Consider the following 12,199-nt stretch of genomic DNA (forward strand, 5'->3'; position numbering starts at 1 on the left):
TTCTCTAGACTCAGGCTTCCTCACTGGAAATGAGAGTAACACTAGCACCTTCCACCATGTTGTTGTTTTCTTATTTGTTGTAAGCATTAAATGAAATATTTATTTAAAGCACCTAGCACAGTACTGGACACATAAAATGCTCAATAAATGGCAACAAATAGTGTTATTTCTCTTGAGTCTTGTCTAGACCCAAGGCACTATTTTGGCACAAGACTCACAGGGGCCGTCCCAGGTTCTGACCCTTGCGCCAGGGCCCCGAAGGGCCTCCTTACAGCACTGGCTACATCCCTCAACCCATCAGACACAGGCCCCAGACACTGATGGCAGAACAAAGGCCTGGGTGAGGACATGGGGATGACCCACGTACCAGGCCAGGAGCTGGAAGGGAGCTCACACTTCCCACATGATTTGGTTCTTTCTACCACGACCTGCTAGGCCCCCAGACAGGGACTTGGAGTGAAGACTTGAAGCGCCTCCCACATCACGAGATGATTTGGGAGACAGAATGAGAGACTGGGCTCTGGGGCCTGGCTTCTGATCTGGCACCTTCCCTCTGCTACTTACAATCTGCATGACAGCAAAGAAGTCACTTAACTCTTCTGTGCCTCTGTGTCCTCACCTATAAAATGGCTCTGATGAGGGTCAGTGACTTAGTATGTGAAGGCACTTAGAACAATGTGTGGTTCATAAGAAGGGCTAAGAGATGGTCTTTATCAGAGGCTAGGTCGGAACCCGGAGCAGTCAGATGTCCAGGAATAACTCCAGAGCTCACCCTATGATTTGGCTTATCATCCCAACTAATTTGATACTTTATAGTGATGGTTTATTTAATGGTTTGCCTCCCCCATGACGGTTCTGTGAGAGCAGGGGCCTTGGCTGCCTTGTTCACACCTTTACATGCACGGAGCAGGTGTTCAGTTAACTGTTAACTGAATGACTGTCCCAGATAAAATCAAATGTCTCTCTGCCCAATCAAACCATTTTTGAAGCCCCTCCTCTTCATCTCAAGGGGTCTGTCCACTCAGTTGAAACAATTGGCCGGTGAGAACAGCACCTACCACCTTACTGCAAAAAGTCTGTCCTCCTCAAAATCATCAGAATCTTCACAAAAACATCAGAGAGATAACTGAGCCAATCCGACTCAAAAGAGAGGGTCTGGGCTTGGGTAGCTCAGAGAATTTTGATTTCTGCATAAAGAAGGATTTCAGTCTTTTTTCTCTGTGCTTCAATTTGGTTGATTTCTATAAAATCTGTGTTTAAGTACCCTGATCCTTTCTGCCATTGTGACCAGTAGGCTGTTAATCCCCTCCAATGAATATTTTAAGATTTCAGATAGTATAGTTTTCAGTTCTAGAATTTCCATTTGGTTCTTTTTAACACTTTCCAAATCTATCCTGAAATTTCTCTTCTTCTGTTATACCGTTTTCATGTAGAACCTTTAGTTTATTTATTTTAAAGTTATTTTATTTTATTTTTTAAGTAAGCTCTATGCCCAATGTGGAGCTCAAACTCATGACCCTAAGATAAAGGGTCACTTGCTCTACCAACTGAGCTAGCCATGCACCCCTATTTTAAAGTTTTTTTTTAATTCCTTGTCTGAAAATTCCAATATCAATATTTGATCGGGCACTGTCTACCTCTTTTGATTGACTTTTTTTCCTCTTGACTAGACATTATATTATCTTGCTTCTTCACAACAGAAAAATATTTTTTTTTCTTTTGATTGGTAACACCCTTTCCTCTATTAGGCAGGGAGGATGAAGACTGATCATTTAGATCCAGTCAGAAATTACACTAATATGAAGCAGGACCGAAGCTGATTCTTCTAGAGGGGCCTTGAAACTCAAGCACCAGAAACCTCACAAAATCCATCTTTCATTTTCAACATTCTCTGCAATCTCCACCTATCTTCTTACACTTCCGTAATTGTAAGCCTGGGAAACTATGAACTTTTGAGGCTTTGAAATCACCAAGTTTTTGAAGCTACAAAAGTCCCAATATCTCAAGATCTTCTGCTTTCTAGTCTTGCCCTAGCCTCTGCATGCTCAGCACAACTTCATTTAAGAGAATACATGGGAGAGAGCCTTTGCTCTGGGGTCTCATTTTTTTTTTAATTGGAGTTCAACTTGCCAACATAAAGCATAATACCCAGTGCTCATTCTGGGGTCTCTTTTAGATGTAAGTTCAGCCAGGGCACCCACAGTTTCATCCTAAATCTGGTTAATTCCGCCTCCTTCCCTGGCTGGCCCCGCCTCCTTCTCCAGCAGGCCCCGCCCTTCACCTGCCCTGCCCTCAGCCTCAGAGCAGGTGCCACCTGCTTACACAGGAAGGATTTACTCTTCTGGAGTTTAGCTTCTTTTAGCTTTTGTGTTCATAGATACTTGCTGGTTTAAAGGAAACGATTTTCTTTGGTTTATCAAGTGATTTCTTCCTATTTGAGCAGAAAGGAGGGTCTTTTTCATGTTCTGCGCCTTAGCCGGAAACTGCGCAATGGTTGGATGAGTTCTTTGACAACATAAAATCTTCTGCAAAGGTTCGGACATGCATTTCCTGCAGTCAGAGCTTCAACTATATAAAGTATTTTATATATATGTATGTGTATATATATGTGTATGTGTGTCCACATATATATAGTATGTATATATCTGATGTATATAATGTTCAAATAATTTTTTTTTGTTCAAATAATTTTATATGAAATGTAAAGTGTTATTTACCATTACAATTCTTTTCTGGGAAGATTACCTCCTCATGTCCAATATATATTTTCTTGTCCCTAGGGAATTCTACTTTATTATTTTTCCTCTCTGGACTCACATTGATTTTCTTCTCAAACAAGAAAAAGAAAAAGAAAAAGCTCACTTCATGGCTTTGGTTTAGTAGTAATAAAAATAGCAGTCACCATTTATGGAGCATTTACTATGAACCAGGCTCCTTATTAAAGGATTTACAGTCAGTACTTCATTTAATCCTCACAAAAATCTGTAGAGGACCACTCTTATTATCTCATCTTGTACTTGCAGGAACTGAGACTTACAAAGATTGAATAGCTTTGCCCAAAGTCACAGAGGGAATAAGAGGTTCAAATCCAGATCCTACTGGTTCCAAACCCAGTGGTTAACCATCATATAATACAGTTCCCAGTTTGGATCCAAATAAGCATTGTTCCTTTCCTGGAAGTATACAGGCACCTAAGTCCACAACAAAATGAGCCAGTTTTCAGTGACTCCTCCCAGATGATTCTATGGTTCCCTAGGAAGACAGCTCCATATATCAGTAACACACAGCTTTGTGGGCCTTTCTCTCTCTTTAAAATTTGCTCTTGATCATTTCCCATTATGGTTCAAGGACCGGCCTACACAAATCATCCTCCTCTCTCATATACTAGCCCCACATTTTTAGGCATGGCTCATGGTCAGTCCCTTTTCTCTATCTAAAATATGGCTAAGAAGATAAAATGTACTAAGGGTCTATTATCTCTCCCCATAATTCCTCTTCTCTGGGTTGACTTGCTAACCTTCCATCCCCTAGATTCTCCATAGCCTGAAAGTCTGAGTCATTACAATGTGAGCCAGAAGTGTGGTATCTTGGGTAGCTCTTAGACCCTCTCATTGCTCATCTCATTTGGTGCTGAAACACTCAGCCCAAAGGCCATGATGAATAAGCCCCACTCTGAAGCTCAATGGAGTGGTTCCATTTAAGAAGCCAACTTTCCAGCCACTTTGGGAGGAAACCTTAGTTTTGACTCTAAATATCAGTGCTTCTCATAGCCAGCATCCAGATCATAATTCCTAAAAACCATTCCCACAAAAGGAACCAGAATTCATAGAGAAATGGCTGGTTCTAGGACTTGGACGTAAACAATCAAGGTGAACTTGAGACATTTGGGGCTGGGGGGTAGGAAGCAGAAGGAAAGAAAGGAATTACCTAAAGAATGATGCTGTAGAGCTGGCTTAAAGGGCCTTCACTGGCTAATTCTGGGACAATTTGAGCATCAGAAAGAAAAATAATGGTAACATTACAAAACGTAGAAAAACCTTTTAATTCATGAGTTCATAGTGCCGTAAGAGAGAGAGAAAGTCAGATGTAAGAAAATGATGATTGGTGGATCCGGGTGAAAGGCATACAAATGTACTATTCTTTCAACTCTTTGTAAACATAAAATTTTTCAAAATAAAAGGTTGAGAGTAAGAAGAAAGAATCAGCTCCTTTCCATAGCCTGGATATTCCGAGCTTACTAAACCGATCTTTCCTAGGCAGGAGGACACGAATAAAATCCTCTCCTGGGCTCCATGACCTCAGGCCCTTCTGCTCTTATCTTGGTTGATATAAAATGTCAATGGTTATAAATGAATCAATCATATAATGGGTTCTAAGACTATCAAAAGTTCAGTTAATACTAATTATCAGAAGTATTGTAAAGGAGGGACTCCTAGGTGGCTGAGCGGTTGAGCGTCTGCCTTCGGTTCATGGGATCAAGGATCGAGTTCCACATCGGGTTCCCTGTGGGAAGCCTGCTTCTCCCTCTGCCTGTGTCTCTGCCTCTCTCTCTCTCTCTCTGTGTGTCCCTCATGAATAAATAAATAGTCAAAAAAAAAAAAAAAGAAATATTGTAAAGGACAGTGAATAAACAAAGGTGTTATAACATCTGTTCAGTCCTGAATGCTCTATAACTAAATAAAAACTAGTCTGATCCTCTCTGGCATTTGCTTGTCACTTGTCCTTCCTGGGTCCTCTATGGCACTCTAGTAAAAATGCCAGGGCTCTACAGAAGGTGGGGATTCAACAGCCTGAAAGGATCACTTGGGTGCCATCTACTGGGTAAATGCTTGCACTGCCCCAGCCAGAAACAGGCTACCAAGTGCTGGGCTCCCTCTTAATAGAGGCAGGAAGCATACTGCCCAGCCCCAGGCAAGCATTCAGCAAACAGTGAAATGAATTTTTTCTTCCTTTGAATTCCCCTCACATGTATTTAATGCCAGTATGAGGTGGCCGTGATAAGAACCTAATATCATCATGTCGTTGTCTTCTTATGGTCAAGCCCTGTGTCCATAGATGGATTGAAACTCACTGAGGGGCTCATTGTTCTCCCTAGTGACCGACCCATAAGAAATGCTCCATAAATGCTTATGGCTTGATCAAATAACACACAGTGTGTGCAGAGGAGCTTTCAGAACAAGCATAATGAAACCGAACAAGCGTAACTGAACCAACACAGAATGAGATAGGGATCTGACCATTTTTCTGTTTGTTTCATAGCATTGACCACATTCCAATTTTTTTTTTTTTTTTGGTCTCTCCTCTCTAAATTGCAAGCTCCAGAACTGCAGGAATACATCCTTCTTGCCCATCACTGTCCGTCCAGCACCTAGGAGCATCCGTTCAAGGAATATGTTTTGAATGGATGGGTAGAGTAATGAATGATGCTCTCTGCCCTCTTTCCTAGGGATGATGACCAGTCGCCCTGAGCCAGTTTTGCTATCCTCAAGAAAGCCTTGATTCTCCACATGGACACCATCACTATCCAACCAGCCAGACTCTGTATACAGCCAACTTTTACACTGAGGCCAAACCCAAGACTCAACCAGTAGGTCTTATTGGGAAAGGCACAGGTACAGGACTCCTTTGAGCTACTATTACCCTCCTGTCTTGTTACTACTTGCTTTAGCACTCTCCTACATGCAAATATTCTTCCCTTTCTCTGCCCTTTCCCCTAAATAAACTCCTACACACAGAGCAATCAGAGTACTGTTGAGGGGATATTTGTACCCCTCCTCCTTGGGATGGTGCATACTTCCCTACTCGACTGATCTGGGGCTTGGCCATGTGACTTCTTTTGGAAAGTTCATGGATATGATGTGAGCAGAAGCCTTAAATGTGCCTGGCTGTTCGGCTAGGCCTCTAGTGCTTTTGCACCCCACCCTGAGAAGAATATGTCCCAAGTAGCTGCTGCTCCTTTGGGCTAAGCTCTGAATCGAGAGAGCAACCCAGGCCAACTCAGCTGAAATTGGATGAACCCCAGCCAACCCACAGACCCATGATAAAGGAAAATAAACACTTGTCCTTCTGAGATGGTTTGTTACAAAGAAGAAAAATGACTAATAAAGATGAATACATTATCACAACTCCTGAAAGCTTCCACTTGGAAATTCTGTTTTCTGACCACAATATCCCTCCAATCTACATGATCCACTACTTTATTATCACTATGCCTGCTTTTCCATCTCACAGACACTGCCAATTCTATCCTTTCTTCAGGCTCTTCTGGTTTCCTGTCCTCCCCAATTGAGACAATCATGCCTTAGCCAACTCTTGGATCCACCAAATGACTGGTTTTATCCACCTCTGCTCCCATGCTGCTAGAAGACCTTGTCTAAACTGTCCAGATGGCATCACCTATACAGGAAATCCAGCTTCCATGGGGTCCTTAGTCCTGCTTGGACAAGCTTTAATTTATCATGAGCTGGTGCCTTTCCTTACCCCTCCTGTGGCTGTCTCAAACCTTTGGCACTCTCCAGCTGCAGCCATATGTCCACTCTGCCCTCAGCAGAGATTTCACTTCCCAGTTTTCAGTGAAAACAGAGCTGTGGGAGGGGGCCTTGTCAATGGAGATGGGATGGTACTGTGGTTAAGGACAGGGGGTCTAGAATCACATAGACTGAGGCACCTTTCTGTCTTACCCACAGATGAGCATAGCTCAACCATCACCTCCCGTCTGAAATCTCTCCCACCCCTGACTCCCCAGGATTAGCCGTTCTACCTTCTCTGAGCACTTAGCTATACCTTAGTTCACAGCTTTTCCTTGTCTTCCAGTGCACTTGGAATAAACCTAAACTCTTTACCTACTTTCTCTGCCTCAAAGGTCATGCATGAGCCAATGAAAGCAGATGGCTCCACCCCATCACCCCATCACATATCACTTCTCCATTCCCTTACACATAAAAAGAACAACCTCTCATATCCAAAAGGGAGAAAACCCCAAAGTTATCTCCCATACTGCAAAGGTCAATGTGAAATCAAAAACTGTGCATTGTATCTCTAATTACATCTTTCTTAAACTTTTACTGAAAGTAGTTTTATTTCTGGACCACCCACCAGCTTGGCAATTAAGGAGCATATAGAATAATAATGACATATTTATTGCATTCAATATGCAAATATTTAATATTTAATATGCAATATTTAATATGCAAATATTTCTCAAGATAGTTTTGAGCTTCTACTATATGCCAGACAAAGCATTAAGTGCTTCACACACATTATCTCACCGAATTCTTCACACAACCCTATGAGATAGCTTTACTCCTACTGTAAAGAAAAGGAAACAAAGCTTAGCCAGGTTGAATGACTCGGCCAAGACCACAATACCAGTAACCAGCAAAATTATTAAACCCAGGTCTGCGTCATTCCAGGGCTTGTACTCTTGATCATTATGCTACACCGTCTTCCGGGAACAGCTGCCAAAGGAAGACCTGGATTAAATCCCACAGATAAACTACCTAGAATATCACCTACCAACAACCAAATTAAGTTTTCTAGAACCCATCTAAAAATGACATTGAAGTTCTAGATGTGCAATCAAGACCAGCACTTTTAAAAATTATCTGTATCTTATACGATAATTTAACTCCCAGGTTCATCCGAAAATACCAATATACCCCTTCCAGATAGAGCTGGGGTCCTCAGCGGCAGATCACACAGCTCATCCTTCACCTGAGACTCTCAAAACTCGTGACATTTTGCTACAGGTTGGATCAGGCAAAGAATACCAATAGCACTCCGTCCTCCCTCTCTGCAAACTGGGAATATCATCATAAGAGGAAAATTGCTCAGCCTGTCAGCCCATCCTTCTGATTCAAATAGGGAGCACGTAACATAGGCCCAACAAAATAACAGTTTGTATATTGCTCCAGATCCAGACTCTCAGAGGGATATTCACCATCAGGGCACTGCAGAGGGGAGCTTTAAACTGAGACATTAGATTTCCACTCCATTTTCAAAGGATTACTGAAACTCAGAGGGGATCCCTAATAAAGATTAAGTAATTCTTAGAGATGAAGGAGAACCCGGAAAGACTCCCTTTCCTGGAATAAGTGGCATGCTGACGATTTGATGTGGGATCCAGGAATTTAACTCAGGAACCAAGAAATTTACCAATAGAAATTCACATTTAAAACCCACTACAGAACTTAGCATAGCTGAAGACTTATTCACTGGTTGCTGACCCTGCTAACACACAACTGCTTCTGGAATGGACACGAGGCATTCTGGGTGCAGAAAGTCTTGGCTTCACTTAGGAGAAAAGAGAAGATTTAAGAGCAGATATAAACCTCCCGACACCAATTCCAAACAGATGTCCACGATCCACACCCAGCAGATGGAAATAGTCTTTGTTTTCTTATGGTCTTACCTAGAAAGCCCTCTGGCCAAAGCTTTCCAGCACTCAGATCCCAACCAGATAAACCTTAGTCTGCTGCAAGCTGAGTGTTCAAAGCAGCATGCACCGAGGGGCAGCCGCCTCGGGGTTACTCACGCATGCAGTCTCCTCCGTACCAGCCCGCCCGGCACTCTGCGCAGTAGACCCCCTTCACGTAGAAGTCGTCCAGGGTGCCTCCCCATGAGCCGTTCCGGCAGGTCTTGCAGTTTTCAAAGATGGTACAACCTGAAACATGTCCCAGCAGAAAGGCATTCGATTATGCACCTGCAGGTTCTGATGGGCGGCATGCGAGAGGAACGGGACCTGCTCAGGGCCTCGCCTCCACCGAGGGCCTCGCACTGAGAAAGGAGCCAGAGCCCTTGGGGAAAAAATGCTCATTCCTGGGAAAATACCAGAGTCAGCCGAATTTGCAGCGAGGAATCTAGGAGGGTGGTCTGAACCATATTCCCAGACAGTGGTTGATGCTCCATGTGCTTATCATGGAATATTTAGAAAATTCAGACAAGCAAAGAGAATTAAATTAAAAACACTGAAAGGTCCATCACCAGGGAACAACTCCTCGTAACACGCTGTCTCTGTGTATAGAGAAAAACACATTTAAAAAAATAAATTAGGCTTATGTTATATTCTGTACCTTCTGTTTTTGTAATTTATTTCAGTTCACAGTAGATAGTAAGTATCTACCTGTCTCGAATATAACATATTTTCCATGTCATATATTTCTATAGCCAAAGTATGCCCGTGGAAACAATATTAATGCCTAATAAAGGGCCCACCCTGGAAGGTGCCAGGCTGCTCCCACCAGCAGGCCACACCAGAGAGGGTTGAGCAGCTCCCCAGGTAAGGGTCATTTTTATAACATGATCTCTTGAGGGGCGGGGGATAGTGATGGGAGACAGAGATAACCCAATCCCATTTATCACAGCAGAGAGCTAAGATCTGGCTCTGCCATCGTCCAGCTGTGTTTCCTTCCTCTGTGCCCCAATGTCATCATCTGTAAAACAAGGGTTAAAAAATGTACCTGCCTCTCAGGGTTGTTTTAAAAAGTAAATTAACACATATAAAGGGCCTGGCACATAGTATGGATACCCCGAATATGAACTGTGAGTCTTATTCTGCATTCCCACATCTCCAATTGGCTTATCCCTACCATTGCCTATATCCTGCTCAATTTTAACTGCCTATTATCTGTTTTCCTCTAATAGACTGAAGTCAGGAACTGCATCTTGTTCAACAATATATCCCCAGCACTTACTATAATATCTGTAACATAGCAAGTTTTCAAGAAATACTATTTGAGTGAATAAACAAGTGGACATAGGGATGGACGGATGAACTGCTAATCCAGGCTTCTCAGCCGTTGGAGATAACCAGCACTTCCTGGAGCTGATAGCACACATCCTTGATTTTGGCTGAAATTCGGTTTTCCTCGGTCTGTAACGTATACACACAGTGTATGTACGTGTGGTTTCTGTAGGACAAAGGCTTGGCGTCCTCTCTTTGCACACCACCCTAAAGTGGCTCCCCTGTTCCAGTGCTTCCTCCCACCAGAGAAGAGCTGCTAATATGATTCATCAAATTCCAGTAGATCATGGATGGGTCCCAGTGGCATCACTGTGCTTTCCAAAGGCCATCTTCACCCATCTGCCACTTTCCCCTCTTTGGTTCTCTATCGGCTGTGCCACTAGGGGGCAAACGGACTCAGAGTCTGCTCCCAGGGACCCTGCCAACTCTCCCTCGCAGCATGGTAACTTCAAGGCCTTTAGGTACAAGCCACAAAAACCAGCCAGGTGATGAAGATGAACAAGGCTATCATGAAAAGACACTAAGGAGCTCATAGCACTGCTATAAAACCCAGAGGACTGAGTTCAGAGCTACATAGCCTAGAACCACATGAAAGTACACAGCAGACTTGGTCCAGAGAGGGCCTCAGTACTGCTGGACACTACTGGATGTCACTACTGGCATCCCCACCACCGTGCTCCTGGATGTTGATCTGCCTGCAACCACTGGTCATCTACCATGATGAGAGAAACAATAGAAATTTTAAAACCAGGCTGAGATTCCATTTCTCACCTTTGAGATTGGCAAAAATCTACAATGATTTGTGTTGCAAGGCTTTGGGAAAACAGCGCCCTCATACCCGTCTGCTGTGAATGCCAAGTGCAAGGGGGACAATGCAAAGGTTGGCAATATGACTTACGCACCTCTCTTTGACTCAGCAATCTCTCTTCCAGGGACCTACCCCAAAGAACATTGCAAAAATACTAAATGATGTATGCCTAAGGCTATTCACTGTAGTATTATTTATAAGAGCAAAAGGCTGGAAACAACCCAAATACTCATAAACTATAGCAATCCACACAATGCAGTTATATGCAACTGTAAAAATAAATGAAAAAAGATGGCTTTACACTGTCAGTGAGTGATCTCCAGCAGATATTGGTAAGAGAAAAAAGCAAGATAGTTAGCAGTGTTTATTGCAGGCTATCTTTTGTGCAAGAAGGGGGGAAGATATATAAACGTGTATACAAACATACATTTGCTTATATTGTCAAATATAGAAAATAGAAATAATAAACCTGTCTATATATCAAGTAGGTGGTATAACACCACAGACAAAAGAACAATATCAATTGGCTTTAAAACATAAAATTTTGACTATACATATTTAGTAGGATATATTCTGAGGTCAATAAAAACCATAGTCATCAGTGGTCTTGTGATTATTAATAGTGCTATTGCAAACAAAAACAGTGCTATTGCTATTTTGCACAATTTTATTATTCTGTAAGCTAAAGCAATAAGTAATCAGGTTAATATTATTAGGAAATAAGCTTTCCACCATGACAGAAAAGACATACAAATATAAAATCAACAGGGTTAATTAAACAACCATGGAATATTACATTTGAACTTGAGTATCAGCATAAACTCTTTTTTTTCTTTTTTTTAAAAAATACCAATTTCCTAGCCCCATCCACTTTAAATAAATAAATAATAGCCTAGTAAAATGATGACAGTTCAGTAACAAGGAACACATGAGGAGCTCAGAGTGTGGCCTCAGACCAGACTTCCTTGGAGAAATGTCTCTGATCACAGATCTAGGGCAGAAAATACACAAGAAGAGCCTGAAACATCTTGTCACGTAAGAAGTGAAGGAAGTTTCCAAACACTAGTGTGGTCTTATCAGAAGAACACAGGACACAGGGGGGTCCCCAGTGCCCTAAGAGAGGGGGACACATGTATTAAAATGAATCGTGATTGCAATGGATTAAAACACATAAATTAAAGTACCTAAGTTCATAATCACACACACATACACACACACACCCCTCTTTGATCATCAACAGAGACTGCCAAGGTATTAACTCACTATTTTGAAAACTGGAAAAAGAAAAAAAAAAGCTTTTATGTTGCCTTCCCTTTCTGGGTAACCAGCTCTTCACTCCTTAGATCCAAAGATCATTCCCAGCATCACTCAAGAGGGTGATATCGGGCACCTCCTGGGTGACGTACCAAGATGTCAGGTGCATTGAGGCAGGTGTTAACTACTGTCTGTACAATGCAATAAGAAGCACAAAGCACCACCTATGAAATTCTCTTATTGTATCATAAAACCAAAGCCCCACCCCGTCACCCCAACAGTGACCACTAGGCTTTCAAAAATACTGAAAATCGTTCAAAGACTTCAATACAACTGCCAAGGACCCCTAGTTGGGAGATCCTGGTTTAGCTCTCAAAATGTCCTTAGAAAATTTG

At 42.3% G+C, this 12,199-nt stretch overlaps 1 protein-coding gene across 8 annotated transcripts in view; it reads right to left on the minus strand.

Moving 5' to 3' along the window:
• PAMR1 (peptidase domain containing associated with muscle regeneration 1) overlaps positions 1–12,199 on the minus strand; it is a 156,735-nt gene that overhangs the window by 38,694 nt on the left and 105,842 nt on the right. For all 8 annotated transcript variants that reach the window (XM_077863601.1, XM_077863608.1, XM_077863604.1 and 5 more), the window contains one exon: positions 8,534–8,662. In XM_077863601.1, coding sequence (XP_077719727.1) covers positions 8,534–8,662 — 129 coding nt within the window. The remainder of the gene's footprint in view (positions 1–8,533; positions 8,663–12,199) is intronic.

The sequence above is a fragment of the Canis aureus genome, chromosome 21, assembly GCF_053574225.1.
Source record: "Canis aureus isolate CA01 chromosome 21, VMU_Caureus_v.1.0, whole genome shotgun sequence".
Lineage (NCBI taxonomy): Eukaryota > Metazoa > Chordata > Mammalia > Carnivora > Canidae > Canis > Canis aureus.